Source organism: Sylvia atricapilla, chromosome 15 (genome assembly GCF_009819655.1).
Source record: "Sylvia atricapilla isolate bSylAtr1 chromosome 15, bSylAtr1.pri, whole genome shotgun sequence".
NCBI lineage: Eukaryota > Metazoa > Chordata > Aves > Passeriformes > Sylviidae > Sylvia > Sylvia atricapilla.
Window position 1 is genome coordinate 10,341,176 of NC_089154.1, and position 25,358 is coordinate 10,366,533.

Sequence of the window (25,358 nt, forward strand, 5' to 3'; positions counted from 1 at the left end):
TCATGGATGTGGTTCCTCATATTTGACATCAAGCCATGCCTTGGGAAAGGAGATGGGAAAACCCAACAGAAAGGTGTTTGTGGGGCTCAAGCACAGTGGCACTTCTCACCATCTGGCTACCTCCTGCCTCTCCCACCTTGATCAAAATGACAAAAAAAAGTAGAAATAATTAAAGCCTCTCTTAAAACATTTTCTGGCTCCTGTGCATTTTGAATTGAAAAACAACCAGAAGCTGGGATGTGTAAGAGTGGCATGTTGGTGCTAAGTGTTTATTTTCCAGGTCTGCCTCAATGCCCTCACAGAGGTGAGAAATGAAAGGATATCAAGAGGAGAAAGTTGGCAGATGTCATCACTCCAGAGCACAGAAGGGACTAGGCAGAGTTTCCATTAGAACAGCTTGGGAGGCACAAGAAAAGTCAACTTGCAAGGACACATGAAGCTGGCAGGTCTCACACACCCCAGTGCGTGTGTGTCCTTTCCTTCCCGCTCCCAAAACGCGGGGAAAAAAAAGAAAAAAGGAAAAAAAAAAAAAAAAAGAAAAAGGTTTAATTAGCTTGGGTCCTATCATGATTTTCTGTGGCCTGACTCATAGCGTTTGATCTCCCAAAGCTGGCGAGAGGTGTTGGAGCCTGCCCTCAGAGCCCCTGGCGCTCCAGCCAAGCACCAACAATGACTAGACAGACTTGAGGGCCACTCCTTCCATCTATCAATAGAGTCACTGTTGGGCAAGCTGACTCACTGCTTTCTCTGAGAACTGTTCGGCACCGGGTCGCCATCAAAAGAGCAAAACTAAAATTAAATAGTTCTGTGTTTGCAGACAGTTAATTTAGCAAGAAGATGGTTGTTATTTTAAGGTTTTGTTTTAGGAGGTTCCTCCAAAGAAAGCTTGTGCTGCTGCTTTTGCGTGGCAGAATTGGCCAGGAGCTCCTGCAGGACACACTCAAGTGGCTTTCACTTCTCAGTCATGCTCTGAAGGCACAGTGAGGAGGATACTGAAACCCACAGACTGCATGTAAGAAAAACACACATACACAAAAGCTCTGGAAACCTCAGGTAGAGAAGCAGAGCTGTTCATAAACCAGCCTGCCTTGACACAGCACCTCCCAGGCCTGCAGTGGGCAATGAGAGGGCTTTGAATTTCCCTTTGTGTCTCTGCAACCCCTTACACAGAATGTAGAGCCCCAGACTGGCCAGTCTATGTTATGCCTTCCTGTGCTGCTTCCCAGGCTGCACTGGGTCAACACAGCCAAGCCTGGGTGGAGATAAAGGAGGGGGGAACACACCTGGTCTGATGGTTCTATTCCTGCTGGTTCCTACCGGAACTTCAAAGAATTTCCCAGTAAGTTCCCAGCCTCATTTAGGTTCAATTAAGTAATAAAGTTTAATGTCCCCGCCAGGACAGATGCAGCTTGGGAAGATGATGACAACAAAAATTTCAGCATGACTGTGCATGACACAGATCCAGTGAGACAAGAGTTCAGACCTTGGTCATGTAACATACCCCCCAACCAGGTCATCCCAGGATCCAAGATGTTCTCACACATGCCCTGGTCCTAGAAGAATGCTGGCACAGCTGGATCAAGGGCACCCAAGCAGCAGATGGGACAAAAGGACCAACTCCCCAAGCAGAGATGTCCATGTGGGATCAGACATGCTTTTAGGCTGCAGCAGATTAAGGTTCAGTACAACCCTATTCCCTACAACCAGGTATCATCACACACCAACAAAGATTGGGATTCTCTGTCTCTATCAGCTTCCATCAGGCTGCTAAGCTTTAATTAACTGACTTCTCTAAGGTATTCATGAACATCAGCAAGCTCTGCAACGTCTTCTGATTAACTGCATTTAAGAAATTAATTGTAAATCAGCCTATTCCTCCTGAAACTTCATGCAATATGACTGAATAAAGAGATGCCACTACCTTGCTAAGAAGACAGCAGCTCTCAGAAGATAGTTTTAGGAAGGTACAAGCCAGACTTCTTCACAATACATGAAGATAGTATTTAAGGTTTCCGGGTTCTTTGAAGGCCTCCAAGACTTTACAGGAGACACCAGTCCCATCACAAACAGGTCATCTGATGCAATTACAAGTTGTGGTGGAGTCCCCAAACTTATCTCAATCAGACACTCTTGAGTTCCTGTTTGCGGCATTGACAAATAAAAAGCTCGACATTACAGGTAATTACACTTCACAGAGGACAACAATTAAGAAATAGCCAATTACTTTTTACAAGCGCAGGATAATCAAAAGCTTCCTCAAATATCTAGAGTTGAAATAAGTACTTAGAAATGGCAACTCCCAACAAATTGCAGGTAATTTAGAGCAATTTACACAGATGACATATTTCCCTATCTCTGCTCAAAACCTACAAACTTAGTTCCGAAAAATACTGCAGGAATTCACAGCAGCACTGCTGATTTCTAAAAATAGTTCATTACCTATTTCCACCTTCACTGGCCTCAAAGGTGAGATGTAGGACTCTGGTCAAAAACAGTGTAAAGATAAATTAACTACTGGAATACAATTTAACTCATTTAAAGAATGGGAGGATCATAACATGCATACCAAGTCTAAACAACAATAAAAAATATCTATTCCTTTTATTTATGTTATTTGAAAAATATCCTTGATTTTAGCAGTGCATAACTTGATTTAAGCTTTTAAGTTTTTAAAGGAACTGTGATGAGCTTTATTTGTAACCAGTACTGTGGCCTGCGCAAGTACTTCTCAAGGCCAGGATCAAACAGCAAATTAAAAACCATTAAATGATGGAAAGGAAACATGCCTTTTTCTTTTACAACTTTTTAGACAAGAGATCTAAAAACATCCCAAGAGGAACAGAGGAGGAGAGACAGAAAACTATGCAACCTAACGTAGATAGGTAGACATAGTACAGCAATTTCATCCCTCACTTTCAGTGCATATTTTTTAGGGGAGGTGTAATGGTTTTCCTTGCTCATATGGGTAGTTGGAGTTTTACCTCAGAGCAAGGCTCTAGTATTGTATTTCAAGATTCTCTGCAGTGGTGGCTCCCTGTCTCCTGGCCACCAATTCAGCCGTTACTGCCATTACTCAAGCACAGGAGCATATGAATTTCTTCAGGGCTCATGGCTGCATAAAAACTGTTGAAGTCTCTCAGGATTTCCTTGGCAGTCAGTTAAGGACTAAAATCACAGAGGTATTTGTTGTAAAGGAGCTTTGGAGGAGGAGAGTAGTCTAACCTCCAGCCTGAAGAGGGACTACTGTCTGTACTAGGTAAGGTGACCACTGCTGATGTTCTTACTGAGAACATGAGTATTTTGAGAAATCTGCTGAGAGAGGTAAAATCCTCATTAGCTATGGCCAGATACTGAAACAGCCTTTTGTGATCTTGCATCACAGAGACCATGGGAAGAGCAAGGAGGAAAGATTAACTCAAGGGTAAAAAGATCAATGTGTTTGAAAGAGCCTGGGACAGGCAGCAGCCTGACACAAATATAAACCATGGCTGCAGTGTCAGCTGAAGAGGGGGCTTGGTGCAGAAGGGTCCCCTGTATCAAAGGCAGACCCTTTGAAGGCATGAAGGGGTTTACAGCCTAATACAAAGTTTATATCTGCAACACTAACAGGGGACCCTAAAAGGAGGGAAAAGTTAATTCTCAAACTCTATCCCCACCATAACTACATTGGTAACAATGTGGTTAGAAAGAGATCCCTCAGCTGTTCTGCAGGACTATGTTCCTTGTCATCTGTGCCAAAGGCAGAGTAACCCAATGCTCTACATCCTCTTCACTCAAGACTGAATATAATGTTTGACAAACCTGCCTGTTTTATTAAGTCGGTAACTACACAGGTTAGATAATTTCAGATGCTTCCTCTTACAACCCCAGTTTTGTCTACTTGGCATATCAATGTGCATTCCTTCAATTTAAAAAGAATAATTATTTTTAATATTCAAAATTTAAAAGAACTATGTTTTTCTTTCCTGCTGATTGCCTTCTGTGGCTTGGCAACATTTTTGTGGACAATAGGTGTTCCTGCCACTATTGTCCCATCTGGAACGGGAGGTTTGGCTCCAGTCCCACCCTCTTTCTTCAGCTCAGGCTTCCAGGATGATTTCAAAAGCTGGGAAGTGAGAGGATGATGCCACTCCATACCACCTCAGGCAACATACTACACCCAAGTCCACAGCCCAAGATGGGCTACCTGGGAGGGTTTCTGACACTGCTGGTGCCAAGCCACAGCCAGCAATTAACAAAGGAAAAGAGTTGCTCCTAGCTTGACTGCTGGCAGTGGCAGTGTGGTTGGTGGCTCTGGACAGAAGAACCTACACGAGGTGAGAAACACAGCAATCCATGTGGAGCTGACTCAGGGCGTCACCACCACGACCAAAATCCAGGTGACCTTGCTGAGGCCAAGCAACTGCTGCCTCTCGAGCATATCCTATCACTGGGGAGGCAAATCCAGTGAGCTGCAGGGCGCATCTAAGCCCTCTCAGCACGTGGAATAGCTGTGGGCAGGCACTGGGGGACTGCAGGGCCAGCACCCTCACTATAAAACCAGTGGGATATCAGCTCATTCTCCAGAGCTGCAACAAGCACTCAGGTGGGGAGTGCCTAAGTCAATGACATTTTGAAAGGATAGTCAAAGTCTTGAAGAAAGGGGATCCAGCACTGCACCTAGAAACAGACCTAGGTGGGACCAGCTGACCTTTCTGCCCAGGCTGCTGCAGGAGCCTAAAAGCCTCCTTGATCTCTTGACTAAAGCTGGAGCTGCTGGTAGCAGGGTTTGGCAGGGGAGGGGCTAGAACAAGCACTAGAGTCTCTGCCTTCCTCAAATTTGCTCATCTATTCCAGCCACGCAGCTTGACTGGTGACTTGTCCCGGAGAATGGTGAAGCATCCCAGGGATCAGGGGTGCCCTGCTGATGTCTGGAGCAGACACACAACTCGAGATGCCCACCTTGGAGACCCTTCCCCTCTTCTCCCAGCCCCGCTGCGGTGGAGCAGCGCCCGTGCCGCACCTCTGGCTGGAGGAAAACGCACCCTGAACCTGATGAAACTGCAAGGCGTTGTTTGCTCGGCAGTGCCACCCACTGCGGTGCCAGCTGCCCTCCCGGCCACGCGGGCACGGGCCCTGCCCTGGTGGATGTTATCTGGGCCGGTGAGTCGGGCACAGTGCTGGCTTAGCACAAAAACAACAACAACAACCCCCAGCTGCTTTCATTTTCCGACGTCTTGGCAATCACGGAGAGAAAAGCATGTGACAAACGCCCTTCTACTCAATAGCATGGGGATGAAAATAAAGATACTCGGTTTTGCCCAACTGGGCAGAAAACATCAGCACCTGCAATGACACAATCAGAGGAAAAGCACCGTGACTTCCAGCACCTCTAAAACCAGATATCTGAGAGGGATCATCCAAAGGAAATTCCCTCCCTTCTTCCCCAGACCCTTACAATCCACAAAACAGATACTGTTGAAGAATGCAGAAAGAGAGAAGCAGATGCAGCTTGGCTGTGGACACACAAAGCTGCTCCCTCACCACCTCTCCATTAGTCCCATCAGTGTGTTTGTGCCATCCAGCCTTTGCCATCACCTAAACCTACAGAGAACAAATCTACAACAAATATCAAAATGGTGTGAGCCTTGTCTCTCTACCCATCCTAGTGCCAGCCACTGCAACAACAATTCCACCTCACCAGCGAAAAGCCTGGAGACAGCAAGGCCAGCGGAGATAAAGGTGTGCTGGGTTTACCTTTGCAGGGATTTAGATCTGGAGCACTCAACATGGACAAACTGCTGAGACAGGCATTTACTCAGGTGTATAAACATCACGGGCAGAGAACGCCAGCATTGCAAGAATTCTCCTCCAAAGCTTAAGAATAAATTCAACATGTTTTTAAATAATTATGGATGAATCACTTGAAAAAACTTCCTACATTTTATCTCCACTTGCTGACACTGATCGTGCAGCTGTTTTGTTTATAATGTAATTACACATTCCCACCTACTTGCACTCTCAGTATGCAGCAGAGTAGTCAGACAGCAGAAAACCTAAAGGCTGGCATTTTCTGCTGGCCTTTGGAAGTGACAGAACAGTTAGCACAAAACTTTATTTATTTGAGGTGGGAGGCGTGGGGGGGGAAAGAGAGGCCGCAAGTTAATTTCCCTTAGAAGCCCGATGGTCCCCACCCAGAAACCTGCACACAAAAGAATACTGCCTTTAAACTGGTAGGTTAGGTCTGAGACCAGAGCGAAGGTTTGTCAACCACGACAAGCTCCAGCTTGCTTAACAGCCGACCGGAGGGTTGAAAAGTCTAATAAAACCAAAAGGCCTTCCATAACAAAGCTGCTGCCACTTAAGGAGAACATTCACACTCATTCAGCAGGGCTTTTTTCAAACATGCAGAGGTTTTTGGAGCCTCCAAATCGAGCAAAGAACACCAAAACACAGCAGCTAGAAACTGAAGCTGGAAAAAACTGAAGTGAGCAATAAAGAACACACTGGGAACAGTGAGTAACTAACCACGGGAAGAGATAACAAAAATGCTGCGTGACCTCCCTCCCATCATTTGGATGCCTTTCTAAAATAGACACTTCAGCCTGACCACAAGTTATTGTGCAAGGATCACTGGGTGAAGCTGCATGACCTGTTATCTCCAGGATTACCAAAGGAAAGTTTTTCCCATGCCCATTTGGAAAGCTTCCTCTCTTCAGAAAGAGGAAGGTTTATATGGATCAGTTTTGCAGGCTCTGCCAGCCTCGGCTGGGGAAAGGCTCAAAGCCACTGCTTGGGGACAGCGGGATGCTGATGCTCTGCCTTCTTAAATTCTCCAGTTGGGCTAATTTCCCCAGCCGGCAGCACTCAACCCCCCGAGTCACAAACTTCACTGCATATATCCAGAGGGGAAAATCAGCAGCTGTTTTACAACGTGACAAATCCTTTGCTGTAGTGACACATCCACACATCCTTTGCTGCCCATTTCCATCTCGTTTTGCCAGCATTGGTCCGTCTTAAGTTCAAGGAGCCTTTTCAAAGCAGCTTTTCCCAAGAGAAGAAGCCAAGTTCCACTGAACGTGCAAATGTTCAGAGACACATGAAATCTCAGTATTTCCACAACAAAGAAGGCAGCTTTGCTGTCATTGCTTTTCCTGGTAGAGCCATGGACCAAGCAAGAAAGGACTTGTGGTAATGGTCTTTGTTCAGAACTAGAAGAGCCGAAGACACGTGCTGCACACACCTGAGGCTGCCAGCCTACCCAACAGCTTCTGTCTGTGGCTTTGCTCAAGAAGGAGCACTTTTCATTTCCTAAGAAATAAATGTTACGACAGTCACATGGACTGGATTAAAAGTACAAAGACCAGACCTCTTAGCTAGAGACCCCAAATTTTATGAAAAAAAAATTAAAAAGTCCATGCGCTTGGAAATCCAATCTGAGTAGGGCCATAAGGAGAGTAAGAAGGTTCCAAGGTCATGTTTTACAATCTTTTGAAGCAGGAATGAAGCTAATCTCCAACGGAGACATTTCGTGCTGCCATCTGTACAGAGCTTCCCTTTCTCCAACACATTGGAAATGTTACAGTGCAAGAACTTGCTGTCTTTGCTCAGGCGGTCTTTATTTATACACAATAAAGGCCTTGTGCAGGAGATCAAGGCTGTATTTCATCGATTTGACACGATGGTTAACCTGTGAACTTTGCCCCTGCTAATAGAATAATTTCTATTTGTTGATTCCTCTTTTGGGATCCTCGAGGGTAACAGTAGCTTCATCCCAGCTCTCATTTGCATGTCTAGTGCCAAACCGTTTTACACCTCTTACTTCTGTGGAGCAGAGCCAGGACAAAGTTGATCAAATGCAGTAGCTACAACTGGATCCTGAGTCCCCACATCTCCTTCCATGGATCCTACCTTTATTTCCTAGGAGCTCTCCAGTGACTTGGCTCTGATTCATACTTTGCTTGTGAAACCTTGGAGAGGTGGTAGAATCATGGAATGGTTGGGTTGCAAAGAACCTTAAAGCTCATCTCATTCCACCCCCCTGCCATGAGCAGGGACACTTTCCACTATCCCAGGATGCTCCAAGCCCCATCCAACCTGGCCTTGGACACTTCCAAGGATGGGGCAGCCACAGCTTGTCTGGTCCTTTGCTATCCAAGCAGTCAATCCCACCGAGGTCCCAAATCAACAGCCTGGACCAGGCTGGCAGCAGTGGCAGAACAAGGAAGCTCCTCTTCCAGATAAATCTCTCCCAGTCTAAGAGTCTGACTGCCAGACAAGAACACGACCAAAATTTATGACTGAAAAGGGCAAATCTGTTTAACACTAAAGACATGGGTTTCCAGAAGACCAAAGGCAAAAGGCAATCCCACCTGCCCACTCATACTGCTCTTCTCATTCCAGCACCAGCATTCCTCTAAACACATGCTGGACATAAAGGACAGAAAACTGAACCTCCAGTAAAGAAGGAAAATGAAGATGGAGAGAGGGAGAGGACTGACCCGCTGGTCTACATCAGGACAGGGAACATGTGAGGGTCAGGGAGCTGAAGGATAAAACCCAATAGTTTCTGGTCATTAGCTCTGGAGGTAGATCCAGGGACTAACATGAGGCTGTCAACCAGTAGGTCTCACTTGGGTATTTCAAAGAGGTTTTTTCCTCTAGCTACAGCTTTGCCTCCCTCCACTGCTTATCATCAGGATAGATGAAAGCTCTTCATCTATTAGCTACTTAGATCAGATGAAGACCTTCAAAAAACTGATACTTTGAGGATAGGTTGTACCTTGGGAGCCAGGGGATCAAGAAATTCCAGATACTACCACAAAAGTGTACTCTGGAGTCTTCAAAGGTAAAATCCAATTTCCGTGTGGGTTTTATAGAATTCAGATAAATTTGACTTAAAACTGCAACGGTTCTACTTAAATTCATTATTGCCTTACAACAGTGAGGGATCCAGACCAGGGCTGCGAGGAATGATGGTTTTGCTTTTACACACAAGCGTGACCTGCAACAATTTAATTTCTGAGTGTGACTTCACGCAAGGCAGCTTGCTCTGGCACACAGGAGGGGAACAAGATGTGTGTCTCCAGAAGAGTCAGACCTTTCCTGAAGTTCCCTGGGCTGGGCATTCAGGGCTGCACCAGTGAAGGAAGGGGCAACTTTGCACTTGATGAGCAAAGATGGATACTGCAGTCCCTGCAGGAACTCACACCTGAGCCACGTGTGTACTGCAAACAAGGAATAAAATGACCCTCTTCACAAACAAATCGCCTCAAACTCAGCTGACTGCTGTGGGAATGTGTACTTCCAGGAGCATGATCTTTGTAGAGTCCAAAGCTGCACTTCCAAGTGAAGCAGGCATTAATTAACTGATTTATAGCATTAGGATAGATGGTGTCTGACATACCTTGTATGTGAGAAGTTCAAAAGTGTAGCTTTCATCTGGCATTGTTCCACTTCCAAATCATCTCTACTAACCCTGCAGCAGAGCTCCAACATCCCATTGCCATGGAAGAGGTGGATAAAGTGGCACCAAGGACACCCAGCCTCACCCACACTGGGGTGACACAATACGGGCTGTTCCAGGCTGCCAGGCCAGGCTGAGCAAACCCCTGCTCTCAACCAAGTGTCAAATCTTTTCAGAGAGATGCTCAGAATTATATTCACCAGCAATTTGACTTTTTAATCATTTCAATTACTGTGACTAAAACCCTTCAATCGGAACAAAACCAGGGAAAAAAAATAACCCCTCTCCTTGTGAAGCAGCCTGCCTAGCTTAACAGACCATACCAAATTGTGAAGGTTTTTGCTTTTGTGGTCTTCACATATTTCATTTAATGCAGATAATTAACCTCAGTTTCTAATTTCAAATCCTCTACATAAGGAAGCAAAGTGACTGAATACATTCACTGACAGATGGAAAATTAAAATATTACTACAGCTTCTGCATGGCTCAAAAGATGGGGCCTTTCAAAAGATCTTTCTTCTTTTATTTGACTGATTAACTCTAATTTGCTTAATGGATTTAAGGATGAGCCTAATAATCCAATGATATATCCAAGAACCGATTTAGGATATCAGCACCTCTGTTCTGATTTTTTTTTAAACATAGCAATTTTCTGCATTATACATAGTCACTTCTAAAACCAGATTTTCCCACCAATTGTAATAAAATCAGGCCCATGATTTATTTTAAATGGGTGGTGACTGCACGACTGGCCTTGCAGCAGGTAGCCACAGTGCTGTAACTTCTTGGAGCACCTTCTGAAACCTCAAATCTAGGGATGACCCAAGACCATGAGGTGCTCCAGCAGCCACTGACCCAGCCCAGCAGGGAGCCAGGACTTCTTGGGAAGGTCGAAAGTCAACAGCTCAAACCTAAAATGGGGCCAATGTGTGTTCCCCCAGCACCCCCACACCACTCTCAGTCCCTTTTCCACCAAAAAGTCTGCCCTAACAGGATTTCACAGTCTGTCTCAATAGTTAATAAATCCAGAATCTAACAGACTATTAAAGGAAAACATCCAAGAGGCAGTCATTTTTAAAACGTCCAATGACAACTAATTATTCAAGGGATTAGTCCACTATAGCAGCAACAAAGAAACTCTTAAAACATAAAGCCAAGTTGAACGGCAGATCAAAACCAAGGTGTTCCCACCCTGTGACCACCTTCTGGGTGATTTCTCAACGTCCTGGCATTGGTTCAGCTCCCACTCAGCCTTTTAGCACCCCATTCTTTCTGAAACCAGGCAGAACTCAAACCAGTCTCCTCAAAATATAGTATTTCATGACCTGTGCCATCACTGTAAGCACACAACAAACCAAGACCATCTCCAGGACTGGACCAGTCAGGCCACAGCTCTGTCTAAGCCAGCTATGAGACTCTCCAAGGACAGAGATTCCCACTCCTCGAGCTCTGTTGCCAGGCTGCCTCATGCTCCCAAGATTTTTTTTTACCATGTCCAACCTGAATCTCCCCAGGACCAAAAAGGGGGACATAACTTCCCAGTTGGGTTTTTAAGAGAAAATATTCTGTAACCCAAATAAAACTCAATCACAACAAAACAAGGCTTGTTTTGCTGGAGGAGGGGCGAAAACACTATTCATTTATCAAATTAGAGTGCTAAAAGCTTAACTACCTGTCTTTAAAAAGAAGCCAAAGCACTGATCCATAACCAAACACAAACACACCACTTCTTCATCTTGATTTGTGCTGAGACAAAGCTATGGGCACAAAAGGTATTCTTCTTCAAATAAACCTATTTTAAAACTTGGCAACCACTAGCATAAATACTTTACACTGTTAATGTAATGTAAGCATTTCCACACAGAAGTTTCATCAGCTTGACAATATATTTTAAAAAGCTGGCATTAACTTCTGTGCAAAAACACCATCAGTTTCTGTCCTGTAAATCTTGAAGTGCTCCAGCCACTAAATTGCCACTTAGAACTCTTAGCACCAGACCCCCTGCCTGTTGGATTCACTGATTTCTCTCAAGAACAATGCAGAACTCGAATTACTCTTCTGCAAATTATTTTCTTTTAAAACTGGAAAGAGCCGCTGCTCTACACGGATCTCAAACAGGGTTGCACTGATTACAAATGATACTGTGGGCCCATCAATTTTAATTCAAGATAAGCATTCCCAGCTTTACATATGGGTCTAACATTCAATAGCTGATTTCTTCCTGCAAACAAACTTCCATGAAGCTCCTACAGCCCAGCTCCAAGATGCTGCCCCTCCAGCTAAAAGAAGCATCAGTAAGAGAGTAATGCATCTTTAAATTTTCTACATAAGACTGCTTCTGCACCAGGGTTTGTGATTTTGCATCCTCAGTTTTCCAACCAGTCAGTACAATTAACAGCAATTGTTTCAACACCACACACTCTTGAGTCAGAGGTGTGCAACTTAATATTTAATTATGAACGAAGCAGCCAACCTCAAAATTAGGGCTGCCAGCTAAACTTCTGCCAGCTCCTTCCTGATGCAGCCCCAGCTTCTGACCGCTGGACCGTTTATGCTCCCTAAGCCATGGAGACATCCTGTGCTTACCCTGAACCAGTCTCTACATGTCAGTTTGTCACTGACCAGAGGTTGTCACATCCCTCTAAAGCTTCCTCAGCTGTTCTCCACTTGTCTCCTCTGCACACCCCACCATGAAGTGCCGGCTGTGTGTTTTGGGGAGAGCTGCCCTCCCACGTGTCCGGAGAGGCTGCCAGTGCGTGGGCACAGGCACAAGGACTCTCCTGGTGATTCCTACCAGCCTGGGGAACCACATCACCCACCCTTTTCATTTGAACCACCAACACTTGTGAAACGCGGTGAGCTTAGTCAGCCCAGCACTGTGGAAATTAAAGCTTGGAGCCAGCTTCTTTTAATAAAAAAAGAAAACAACCCCCTGTGTATATCAAAGCCCACACTGAGAAGTTTCTCCATCCATGCCCAGCAGCTCCACCACCAACTCCCCTCAAAATCCAACAACTGGAGACTTCACCCACCACCATGTGTCCTCTAATCACCATCATTCCGGCTTCCTCTGCAATACTATACGCTTCATGGCATGGATCAAAACCCGAAACGATTGGCAGAACTAATGTAAATCCTTCAGTTTGCCTGGTTTTCAGGAGAGCTGCTGGCAGGTAACACCATATGCTCTTCTCACTCCCCACCACAGAAGAAAGCAAAAGCAAGGCCTACGAGAGCGCTGCTCTCCAATGCTTTGGGAGTGGGATGGGAACCCCTTCCCACATAGAGCTAAAGAGAGAGCATGAGAAACCCACCCCAGGAAAAGACACAACCAAACCACCACGCACCAAATTTCCAACTTTTTTCAGAGGCTGCGTTTTCCTGGAGCGCTCGAAAAGCAGGCTGCAGGCGGTTCTCAGGCACAGGTTTAATTTCTGCTCTCCAGCTCCGAGGAACGCTGTCCCGGCGTGTCGGAAGAAGGTTAATGAACGATTTAGCCGCCCTCACAACCACGTTAGTGTCACTTTCGGAAGCGGCGAGTTAATGCCCGAGATCTTCGGGGGTTACCCTCTTTGAAGTTCACTGATCCATAACCAATGTCCAATTAATTTGCAGGAGCCTAACGATAATGACTATTGGCCTTTTCCGACGCATACAAAAACACAGTGGGTAACAGCGATGCTTTTGGCTTCAGGGTATTCTCAAATCTGCCTGCACACTTGCACACCTTCAAAAATATCCATCGCTAATAACGGGCTGTCTTCTGCCTTTTGAGGAATTTTTTACATTTGTTCTCCCCAGAGCAGAGCTACTGCATCAAGATTTATGAACTTTCTGTTAAAAAAAAAAACCTGGAGCTGATTCATCATGCTCATTTGCTAACAGAGAAATACTTCTATTGCATTTGCTTAGATTCCTCTTTATTTAGGGTTTCCATGGAAGCCAAGGAATAGAAGTTCAATCTTGGGAAGATTAAACAGGCCCTGAGATATAATGCAAAACAGCTTATTTCAACATTCCCCAAAGAAGAGAAAGGAGAAATTCTTCCACACATATGCCAAAAAAAAAAGAGGTTTGTGGAAATTTTGAAAATAAATTGGGACCTAGCTCTTCAAAGGCTGCACGCAGCCATCACTTCCTGCTGCAAGCAGCTTCCCCAAGCTTCCAGCACGCTTCCTCAGGTGAGAAAGTAAATGAACAAGAAGTCTGCAGGATAAAGATGCTACAGCTTAAAAGAGAGCTATTGCTATACAACATCCAGGAAGAAGGTTAATTCAACCACAAGGTCTTGCTCAAAGAGGAATAATCACCTCATAAATTAGTGTCTAAGCAGTTTTTAGAATAAAAAATGCAGAGATTATGCAGTTCAGCAGCGTCTTCCGTGGCAATGCTTTGGACACCACAGAAGCTGACAGACCAACATGCAAAAAATAAAATAAATCCCTTATCTTCAGCTACTCCAGGTTGAGAAGTGACTCCTGCTCTGGTGAGAATGGCAAACATTTCCTTGCCTCACTACCCCACAGGTCAGCAGAGTGTCAGCAGCCACAATGACAGGCTGTTGGACACTACAAATTAATAGCCACACCATTTTCTCTCATCTCCATCCTCCAGGTAAAGATTTATTTCACGTTGTTCCAATCTCCTATGAAAATGCCCAGGACTGATGAACTCTACTTCAAAACACTTCTACTTCACAGCACATTTCTTAAACCACTTTAACACCTGGCACAGATATATTCAGATAATGGGTAAAGTGCACCTTTTTCTTGAAGCTAGAGCTAAACAGCTCAGTAAATCTCACACAAGATTTACTACCTGGTCTGGTAAGGAAACTAAACACAGCCAACCCTCAAGTAAGTTAGTTTCAATCTTAACACCATTATTACTTAAATAAAAAGATACTTAAATCATAGATTTTTCTAATCCTCCATTTAAGTTGAGCACCCAACTCCTCAGTGAAATGCACTTCAAGACACATTCAAGGTTTTTATTAATTCCATGGGAAAGTCCCAAGACTCTGGGACATTTTTTTTCTGACTCCTGATTAAAACAGCGGGAGCCCACGTGAATTCCCTCTCTTTCCCCCTCCCCAAGAGATTCACATGCAACATCCCCTCCTCAAAATCTGTAAGAAAACAAGAGTCAAACCGAGAACATTTTGCCAGCTGAAAGGCGCCGAGACCTTGCACGGGGTGGGATGTGCTCCCAGCTGCCAGCCTAAAGGGACGGCCGAGGGAGATTAAACACAGAAATGCTTTTCATAAGGCAGGAGCCTTTGAAGAGGACAGTTCAGCTACTTCATTTCGTAATCTTCACAAAGCGTCAGATTTTAGCCTAAGCAGGTCTTAAAACAAGGAGATTTTATTTTAAAAAGGGGGAAAAAAAAAAGTAGGAATGTGTTCTGGCTGGGTTCTGTTGATTCAGCAAGGGTTAGACACACACATGCTTATTGATCCCAGAGAGCTCCCTGCTAAGTTAATTGTCTGGAATTTTAACTGAGCTCTCAGCAAGTTTCAAAATCCATGTTGGCTGGAAGTGGGTGGGGGACCCAGAAAAAAACAGGCTGCAGAACTGTGCAAGTCCTACAGTTAAAAAAAACCCCAGCAATTACTTTCATGAAGAGAAGAGCCTCAGCAGGGCATGGTTTTAACTGGATTTGGGGACTCTGACACCACTAGAATTCAGTGCTGGAAATATGCAAAGCAGTACCATTATCAGGGAGCACCATCAATGCTGCTTCACTCCTACCCACATCACCAAGGTGAGGGTATCTATCTCCTGTGAGCTCCTAATTGTGGCTCATGACAATTTCTACACAGGAAGTGTCACCACCAGCTGTGCCTGCCCATGTTACTGTACCTAAACGCTGACCTTCTGCTGGTGCAGGCTACGGCAAACCTGGCACTGCAGCTTGCCCAATCACCTGCACGTGCATGAGGGCTGCCCATGACTTTGCACTTCCCACCAAGCCCTACCTGCCTCCAGAACACCTCCAGCAGCAGTTTCTCCAGGTGAAGAACATGCTGCAGGGACGATCTGGCACTATCAGACCGGAACAGCTAAAGACATCTTTAAAACAACCCGCGATTAGTTTCAAACAAAGCTCTGCTCTCCACCAAACCACTCGGCAGTGCCATCCTGTACCAATGTGGATGCTCCCCAGCACCCATAGTCTTCCAAGGTTCCCCATGTTCCCCACGGCCACGGCAGCTCCCCAACCCATCTCCCACCTACCTGAACTCCCTGCCCTCGCTGTAGCGCCGGGCTGGGGCCGCGCGTTGCGTGGCCGTCTCCAGAAGCAGCTTCTGCGTGAGCCTGCTGGAAGGCGCCGAGTCCCTGCTGGCCTCGGGCTCGGCCTCTTGGTCGCACTTCCACTCCTCATCCTCGTTCAGAGTTGGCAGATAACCAGGCAGCCCTTTACCTGTCCCAGACCCCGAGCTCGGATCGCTATAAATTTTTGGACTTTCCCCACCTGTCCTTGTGTATTCCAAATAAATATCCGACTTAAGGAACAAAGGGTAGGTATTGTCTTCTATCATGCACTGAATCTCTGTTTGGGCCTGGTCAAACATGTCAGGGTCAATCTGCAGTTTCATGACACAGTCTTTGATGAAGCTTTTTGTGGCCGGTTTGATCTGCCGGGACACAATGCCATTGTTGTCGAGGATGTATTTTTTGTAAATGGCTTTTGCCAGCTTGAGTCTTTTTTCCTCATTAGACACACACGGCTCCAGCTTCCTGAAGCCACTGCAGGCAAACCAAAAGTCCAGCAGATCTGCACAGTCCTCCTGTTTCAGGAAAGTCCTGAAGAGGTTGATGCCATCTTGGTCATCCAGCAAGGAGTGCAGTGACTCGGCCCACTTCAGGTAGGGTGGAGTTGGTGAAGCACTCCCCTCAGGCTCGTACCCCAAATCCAAATCAGAGCGCCTCGGTGTTGCCGTGGACGTCTCATTTCTGACCACATCACTTTTACCAGAGTAGAAACCATGGCTAACTGGCCTTGGGTCTGTGGACACGAGCTCCCCCTCCTCACCAGGAACTGGTGGCCTTGGAGCATCTTCAGTGAAGCTTCCTCCCAGGTCCAAGGGGAAGCCTTTCCCCTGGATATTCATTTTTCTGGTCCTTGCTTGCGTGGGAATAGTGGGGGATGAGTGTCAATCTCAAATCACCAATATTTGTAGCTCCAAGGTGAACAAGTTTGTTCGGCTGAAACAGATGGGGAAAAAATAAGCGAGTATCACTGGAAATAAACACTCTAGGAAATAAACACTGGAAATAAACAAACTAGTGGTTATGCTCTGCACCTTTACTGTACTAACACCTCTTTTCCAGCAGAATCAATGGCTTGGTAACTTCTGAGAGCACAGAATCGAGCTCAAACCAGGCAGAGGCTAAAAATGACAGTTAGAAAATATCCAAAAACTTTACATCCAGAATCTGGCATCACCGATACAGCTGACATGATGCTAAAGCATCAGCCAATTTCCCAACACCCGTGGTTTATACATGACCCTGGCATGTGGCAGCCCACATCCAAGAGATCCATACTCAGGTACCAGAGGACACAAGCCATCTTCTGCACTGCCGACCTGCACAGGACATATATCAGATCATACTAAAGCAACACGTTTTTATCTGGCTATGGATCTAGGAAATTCTTATCCTTAAACAGGAATTTAAGGCTTGTGAAAATTATTTTTAAAGAACATCCAGTTAGTCCTGAAAGCGGGGCTGCACCTTAATCAAACACAGGTGGCTTTCCTATGCTCAAGTGACATACCAGCGCCACATTCCTCACAAATCTCTGCATTTCAGAAATACACCGCGTTGCCTCGTCTAGCTCTAGGGGAATCCAGATGCATCGTTGACCCTAATATTTTGGGCATCTGGACTGCATTCTTGCTTCAGATGGGCATGTTAGTACAGGAGCTCAGTTCTAGCACTGCTTTTTGTAGGCAAGCCGTTGAGAAAAGGTTCATTTACGCTAACAAAATTGCATGCTACGAGCCTGGGAAATTTTCAGGTCATCAAAATAAGATGAGAAAACCACCTTGACAAGGAAACCTGATCAAGTACGATGTTTTAAAAGAAGAGCAACGAGTCAATATGGAGGATAGACGGTATAGGGAAGGCAGGGAAGAAAGAAAAGGGCAATACATGGGTTGCTACTTGTGCTGCTCAAATCAACCTCATCATTTAAAGCGAGTAGCAAAATCCTTGTGTTACAGAACAGCCTCAGCCTCTAAGCCCCAAGTACTGCAGAGCACGAGCAGCCTCACAAATTACTCCTTGCACTGGATTAACTCAATTGCATGTAAAAACACACCAGGAAAGGCACATTTTAGCTCGCCCTCCCTATCAAAGCAAACCCCGCATCAACGAACATCTTCGGGATGCTTTAGCATTTCCCCCCCATTTTCCTGATGCTGGCTAAACCAAGAACCGCCGCCGATGCCGTGCCTGTCCTTACAGCCCACCTGTCCATCGTGAAACAACCCAGCGAGCCCAGGAGCGGGCAGCGAGGATGGCTGGGCCCCGTGAGGAGCGCGGCAGGAGCCAGCGCCGCACACACACCCGGCCCGAGCCCCCGGCACACAGCCCCCGCTGCCCGGGCACCGCGGGACGGGGCCGGGCTTTGGCACCACGGGGCGGTTCTGCGCGGTTTTTACCCCGTTTCTGGAAGCGAGCGCAGGACTCGCCCCCCCGTCTGCGGTGCAGGTCCCCGGTGACCCCCGGCCGGGTGAAGAGGACCCCCGGGGCAGCGGCACCGCAGCCCCGCAACCACGCCGGGCATTGTTGCGGCGGAGCGGCGCCGGCTCCTCGCCCCGGCCGGGGCAGCCCCGGGGTGCCTCCCGGAGGACACGCGAGGCGCCCGGCCGAGCCGCCCGCCCGGCTCCGGAGGGGAGCCCCGGCCGCCCCGCGGGACGCGCGGGCCCGGGTGGGCTCCGGGGCGGCCCCGGCGCTGACAGGGCGCCGCGCGGGGCCCCCGCCGCCCCCCGGCCAACTTCGCGGGACCCGGCCCGCGCCGCCCCCCCGCCGCCGCCCCCGGCCCCGCTCGCTCTCCCGGCCCGCCCGGCCTCCCTCCCGCGCCCGGGGCGGCCTAGCCCGGCTCGGCGGCCCCGGCGCGGCCCCGCGCTCCCGCCCGCGGCGGCCTCGGCGCGGCCTCAGCGCAGGGCCTGGGCCGGGGCCGCCTCACTCACCCCGCGCGGAGCGGCGGCGGCGGCCCGGGGCGGCGCGGGGCCCGGCCCATGCGGCTCAGCGGCGGCGGCGGCCCGGAGGGGCGGCGGCGGCACAAAGCGGGCGGCCCGGGACGCCCATGGCCGCGGCCGCAGGCGGGTGGCGGCGGCGGGGAGCGAGAGCAGCAGCAGCAGCAGCAGCGAGCCGAGCCCCGCTCCGCTCCGCTCCGCCTGCGCCGCTGCCTCCCAGCCCGGCACGGCGGCTCAGCCGCGCCCCCCGCGCCCCCGCCCGGTACTGCGGGCCCGGCGGCCGGAGCGGGGCGGAGCGGGCCCGGCCCGGCCCGGGGAGGCGGCGCGGCGGCACGCGGGGCCCCGCTCCTGCTGCAGGGCCGGCCCGGGGCAGCGCGGAGTCCCGGCCCGGGGCAGCGCGGAGTCCCGGCCCGGGGGAGCGCGGAGTCCCGGCCCGGGGCAGCGCGGAGTCCCGGCCCGGGGGAGCGCGGAGTCCCGGCCCGGGGCAGCGCGGAGTCCCGGCCCGGGGAGGCCTCTTGCCCCGGGAGCCGCCGCACATTGCCGAATACACGGGCCCGGCTCTCCGGACAGCTCCGGCACATGGTCGAGCCACGGCTGGGTGGGCACCTCAAGGGCTTCGTCCGGCCCTGGATGAGGGAAGCCCGTGAGCATCCTGGGCAGAGACGGCCCCAGAGAAACTTCGGAGACCTCCAGGGTCTCGTCGAAGGGCTCTGCCCAGGGAGGGCTTAAGCCCTCAAACACCACCAGCCTCCACGGCTCTGTCCTTGTTGATCACCATGACACGCCTGAATCTTGAACAGTTTGGACCATGTACCGTGGGCCTGGGAATGTAGGGGCACCAGCCCACTAGCCACTCTTTGCTCCAACAACAACTAGAGCTGGTTTGGAACCTGCAATGTGTATCCTGCTTTTCTAACCTGGGCAACTGCTGCGGGGAGAAATCAGGGACTGTCCAAGAGGTGGCACTGCGTGGACTGCGCTGGGTCACACCACGTGGAGTCCCCAAACTGGGGATGTTCGGTGATGGGGAGCAGGGCGCACCAGCTCTGAGGCTGCAGTGCTGGGGGCACTGAAGGGAGAAGAAGTGGATTGCCAGATGCAGAGATCAAATGAGAGTAGCGTGACAGGGAAGTGCAAAAGTGTGCATCTTCCCTGGAAAGCAGCGATGGACTCCGAGCCAGGCGGACCCTGGATACCATCCCAAAAGCTGAACGTGCAAACATGCCACTAGACAATCCTCTGAAAAGCAGAAATAACTCAGAATGGTTTCCAATAGGGAGTGTTTCTGCTTTCTTATGTGACTACACACCACAACTCCCTGCCTCAATGCATTTAGGGATCACTTTTCAAAAGCAATTTTTTTTCCAGCTTTGTGAAACTCCCAACACAGCCACTCTGGGCAGTGACGCTCCCCATCCCACCCCACCACAGAGTATGCCAGGATGGTGTGGCTCCTTGCACTCTCTCATGTGAATGATACTCGCAGCTGATTTACGCATAGCAGTGCAATACTGATCTCAGGCATAATAACAGAAAAGCTGATGTGGGATTCAGCCGGTAAAGAATTAAAGGATGGGAATATAATTAATGCAATCAGCCTAGTTTCCAGAAAATAGCTCTTGTCAAACTCTGATGTCATCCTTTGAAGAGATTACAAGTTTGGCTGATAAAGGTTGCGGCATAGAAATAATAGACCTGGGCTCTGTTCAGGCATGTGACTTAATCCATATACTGCTCTGATTAAAAATTAGCACAATACAACATCAAGAGGGACACCTTAAAGGGGCTGGGAGCTGGCAAACCGACAGCCATCAATGGGGAATCCCTGCAGAATGGGAGTGCGCTCAGTGGGTGTCCAGGCTTGGATGGGAAGCCCAGTGCTATTCAGTATTTCCATCAATGGTCTAGAAATAGATTAAAAAGCCCTGCTGAGAAAAATGCTGGAGCGAGGGAAATGAGAGGGGCAGGAGACATGGACGAGGTCAAGACAGCTGTAGAAAACTTCACAAGCCGTGTCCCTGGCAAATAAAACGTGCTTGAATGCAAGCAGCTGTGAAAGGGTCTGTCCACTGAACACAGGGCCCTTCTGCTGGAAACTCGGGATCGGGCAAGGATAGATTAGGGGGAGTTTAGGAGGCAGGAGGGATAAGGTGGGAGCAGCAAGGTCCCCATGGGGGATGTCCAGCTGGGACAGGGCTGGGTGCTACAGCAGAAGGGTTCCAGGTGTGTGTTTTGGAAAGGATGCTGAGAAATCAGGAGAAGGTGGAGGAGAGTTAAAAGTGAGCCCTGCTTTGCAGTGAGTTAGCTGAGGCCTGCAGCCTCCCCACCAAGTTTAAAGGAGCCCCAGAGACGCCTCCATTATAGCACTTCAGCCACGTCATGGGTGAGAGACGATCAGGTGTTAAAGAGCTTTTCATCTCCCAGGGAAGGGCCCAGCAAGATTCGTGGCTTGAACTGAATTCGTTTGAGAAACCACAGCAAGATTTCTCTGTGGCAAGGGAGAGCCCGAGGTGGCGGGTAATGAGTTTGGGTGCAGCAGGATGCAGGTGGTTGAGGTGCTGGGGGTTGACATGGCCTCCCTCATGCTGCCACCCTTCCCTGACCTTCCTTACTGCTCCTCGGGTTGGGCTGGACCTGGGGAGGTGGGAGAAGTGCTGGAGGCTCATCTTGCTCCCACCAGCTCCTGGCACATTCCCCCAGCTCAAGAAACACTGCCTTGAGTGAGAACCAGCCCACAGGCACACAGAGAGTCAGGGGGTCTCCAGACCAGCTGGCATGACCCTTCCAGCAGTGCAGGATCACTCTGTGCATGCTCCCAGGGAAAGCAGGGCCAGCACTGCCCTGCTCCAGCAAAGGCAGCCCCTTCCTAGGCCAGGAGAACCAAATTCCCACTCATTGATGCCAAGGCCTCACGGTGCCTCATTATTTTCTGGTTCTCTAGCAGGGATGCTTGGGGCTGAGAGAGCCATGGGCTCCCTCTGGAGCCCCTTCCCTGCCTTTTACCCCTAAGGTGGCTGATGAGGAGGAGACTTATCCCTGCACTCTACCAGGGGCCAAAATCACTTACTTCCAGATTTATCTGAGGGCATCAGACGTGATAAACCACACTGAGCATTCCTGTGTGCTGGAGGAATCAGACTACAAGATCTTTGAGGCCAATGAACCAAACCTGGTTATTTTCCCTTCTTCATCAGCTGATCATGAAGCTCTGCCTTTTACCCCAAATTCCACTCTCACACTAAAACTGCCACCACCGAGATGTTTTGGTGTTTGTGGTGCACCCCTCGTGTCACCCTGCCACTGAGGCTGGCCCCATGTGAACCTGGAGTGCTGGACACTTCCCAGTGCCCAATGCACACATTCTTTTCTGCCTGGAAGAAACAAAGAGCTAACACTGGAGAAAAGGAACTGCTCTCAGCCTTCGGTCTGAAGAGTCTGTGCTGCATGCAGGCAGCACTGGTGCAGTGCAATTCCAGAGCCTCCTTGCACAGGGATGTGATCTGTAGCACCCTCTCCTCCCGCCAAGGTAGCTTGGGACCCGCAAGCTCTCTAACATCCCATCTACAGAGCCTGAAACCGCTTGGATCTGCTTCAGCACTGACTAGAGTCCTCCCAAATGAATTCTCCTCTTTGTAGCGACTGACTGGCTCCCCGAGAGCGAGGTGGTGCCCCGGTGCTGAGGGGTGATGGATGGCTGGTGGGCTGTCAGCACGCAGTGTCCTTCCAGCGGCAGGGATGTGCGTGGGTGGGAGCCGGCGTCCCTCCGGCGCAGGCGGATTCGGGAGGGAGCGCACTAGATGGTGCTGTTCAACCTTTGGCTGCCATTTAAAAGGCTCCTGCAAGGTCATAAGCGATGCTGAAGTCCGGTGGTTTTATTCACAAACCTTTTTGGAGCTAGGGGATAAATGGAAATACTCTTGGAAGGCGAGGTCCCACACTGATCGCTGACAGATGCAAAGGGCAGCTCGCTCACAGGGATGTGCTGCCTCCCACCTCGGGCCTGCAGCACCCTCAGTGCTGAGGCAGGACCTAGGGTTTGACTGCATGACCAATGATGGCCGAAGAAAACAATGATTTAAAGATTTAATGATTAAAAAAATATATTGCCAAGAAAATAATGTCCTGGAGTGCAAGAGGGGGCTGACAGCTCTCTCTTGGAGCGCTGGCAAGATGATGCTTACAGGAGGAAGAAAATGTATTAGAATCCAAGATAAAAGTATTGGTGTTGTGGGACCAGGAACCCAGAGCATCCCAAAGAGCCCAGCTGGGATGAGGCACCAACAGCCCAGTGGCACTGTCACTGTGGGGACAAGCAAGCAGAGCCAGGATATGGCTGGCAGGAGAACAAAGCAGAGAAGTGGCCATGGATAGAGTTGGGGACTGGATGAGAGCACCTGCCTCACTGGGAGGGGTGGATGGAGCAGAGCTCAGTGTGGGCAGTGAGGATGCCCAGACAGCTGTGCCAGGCCTGGGGGCAAAAGTGGAAGGGAGTGATGCTGATTTCAACCACCACAGCAACTATCCCTTCTTGCAGAATCTAAAGATACCTGCCCACCCTGACCATGTCAGCCTGCCAAAGCATCCATGGAGCTGCGGGTGCAGACCTCACAGGCAGCCTGGGTATGTCTCTTTCTTTGGATTCCCCAGCTCAATGAGGCAAACACATTGCTTCTAATGCTGGGTTAAAAGGATGAAGCACTCTTTGGACACCAAGTTTATGCCTTTTCACTCAGATCCTGCTCTTTCATAAAGCCCATGGTGGAGCCTTCCAGGCAGTGGGAAGGTTGCAGGGTTTGGCTGCTCTGGGCACTCAGATCCTTCCCCTCCAGAAAAATCATCCCTGTTTCCCTGTTTACTCCTGTTCCTACATGGATGCTTGCTTGCAAATCCCCTGTTTATGATGGAGTACAAGCCTGGAGTGGGTGGATGGAGCAAAAGTTTTACTGAAAGCTTTACTGCTCACATCAAAAGTAACAAAACCTGTCACCAGGGTGACCTTCCTGCAGACATGTGGGGGGAGAAGGGCCTGGACCAGCTAAGGCAGCTGTCCAAACTGGGTTTTGAAGCTACCAGTGCTTTCCCATGGTGGTGCAGATGCCCGAATGGCAGATGGAAGCCCCAGTACATAACCCTGAGCCCCTGCAGTGTCCCGGGCTTGTTCTCCCAGGGCTTCGCTCTCCCTTCATTTCCAGGTGTTTCTCTTTGTGCCTGCCTTGGCATCAGCCTGTTTCCCCCAGCTCTGCTTTGCCCTTCCTGCTGGATTACAGAGCCCCTAAACCTGATGTTTTCCCCCAAAAAGATCATGACATGCTCATGCTGTGCCTTGGGAGGCTACTCTGGATGCACTGCTCACCCAGCACCTTCTTCACAGAGGAGCTTGACATGGACTTTTAGTTGTCTTCTCACACTTCTGTGACCCTCCTACCACCTTCCACCAGCCCTCAGACACCACCCCAGCTCCTTTCTGACTGGAAGCCACCTCTAGCCTCATGTTTTGGGTTCAAGGACTGGAGTACTGGTCAAAGCTTTCCCCATGCTCCTCTGCTCCATTCCATCCAGCCCAGGGAGAGTCATAGCAGCTCATGGCCCCTTTCCTCTGCTTGGTTTGCACCATTTATAACCCCAGTAACAGCCAGTGACCATAATCAGCTACTGTTCCTCTGCCCTGGCTGGGCAAAGCCCAGTTTGTTCACATGGGCTTCTCTTCTCACTCCTGTCCCACCCCAGATAAGCCCTGGGCTCCCATCCCAGCTCAGGGCTGTGGCATAGAAGGGTATGAACTGATAGGGGTGCCAGTCCCTTGGTGTGTCCCCCAGCCCTCCCCACCTGGCCTCTGTGCTGCTTTTGGGGAAAGGTTCCCATATCTGGCAGAGCAAAGAGACCCTCACAGGCCCTTGCTACATCTGAGACCCTGCCACATCCAAGACCCTGTCAGATCCCTGCCACTTTGCAGACCCTACAGCTCCCCTGGTTTTGATCAACCTTCTCAAAGCAATGGCACTGGAGTCCAGCCAGCACCACCAATGGCCAGTGCTCTTCATCCCCAGCCAGTGAAGGTGAGCACCCCCCCGGGGACACCCCACACCTTTCTGCACCCACCTTTGGGGTCCAGCCAGGGCCTGTGCCCTGCACTCCTGCCTCTCCATGCTCCAGACCACCAGGCTCGCTGCTCCTCTCGAGGTGCCAGGGGTGGGATGCCGTCCACACACATCCCAGAAGCGCCGCTCTGCAGAGAGAAGAGAGGTCAGCTCAGCCCTGCTGGGACCACCCTACCCAGGAGAGGTTTCCAGGGGAACTGGACAGCTCTGTGCTCCCCACTCACAGGACTGGAACCTGTTCCCATGGTCCTGTGAAGGACACACTTCACATCTTGCCTCTGTGAGAGGGAGACGTCTGGAGCAGGATGTGCTCTGTCTTGAGCACGGGACCTCTGGAGTGGTTATCCCTGCTGAAACGGTCCCAGCTTACAGAGCTGAGGCAGGAGGGAGCAGCAGTGTCAGAGGACAACCCTGTCCCTGGTTCCCAAGCCCCACTGCAGAGCCAGGGCCCACCCACCTGCCCAGGCCATTGCTTGCCCTCTGCTCCAGTGTCCCCACCGTGGGATGGGATGAGAAGAACATGAGGAACAGCTGCATGGAAACAGCTGGTTCCTGCAGCAGGGTTATCCCAGAGCAGCCTGTGATAATTCAACCTGCTTGATTCTG

At 49.6% G+C, this 25,358-nt stretch overlaps 1 protein-coding gene across 3 annotated transcripts in view; it reads right to left on the reverse strand.

Moving 5' to 3' along the window:
• Positions 1–24,992, reverse strand: part of AXIN1 (axin 1) — a 76,420-nt gene extending 51,428 nt beyond the window's left edge. For 2 of the 3 annotated variants that reach the window (XM_066330158.1, XM_066330157.1), the window contains exons 1-2: positions 24,754–24,880; positions 15,683–16,654 (exon numbers count right to left, since the gene is read on the reverse strand). In XM_066330158.1, the coding sequence (XP_066186255.1) occupies positions 15,683–16,560 (878 nt within the window). In that variant the 5' untranslated portion in view covers positions 16,561–16,654; positions 24,754–24,880. Of the gene's footprint in view, positions 1–15,682; positions 16,655–24,753; positions 24,881–24,976 lie in introns of those variants that run through there. The other variant, XM_066330159.1, reaches the window with a different exon arrangement.
• Positions 24,993–25,358: the final 366 nt, after the last annotated feature.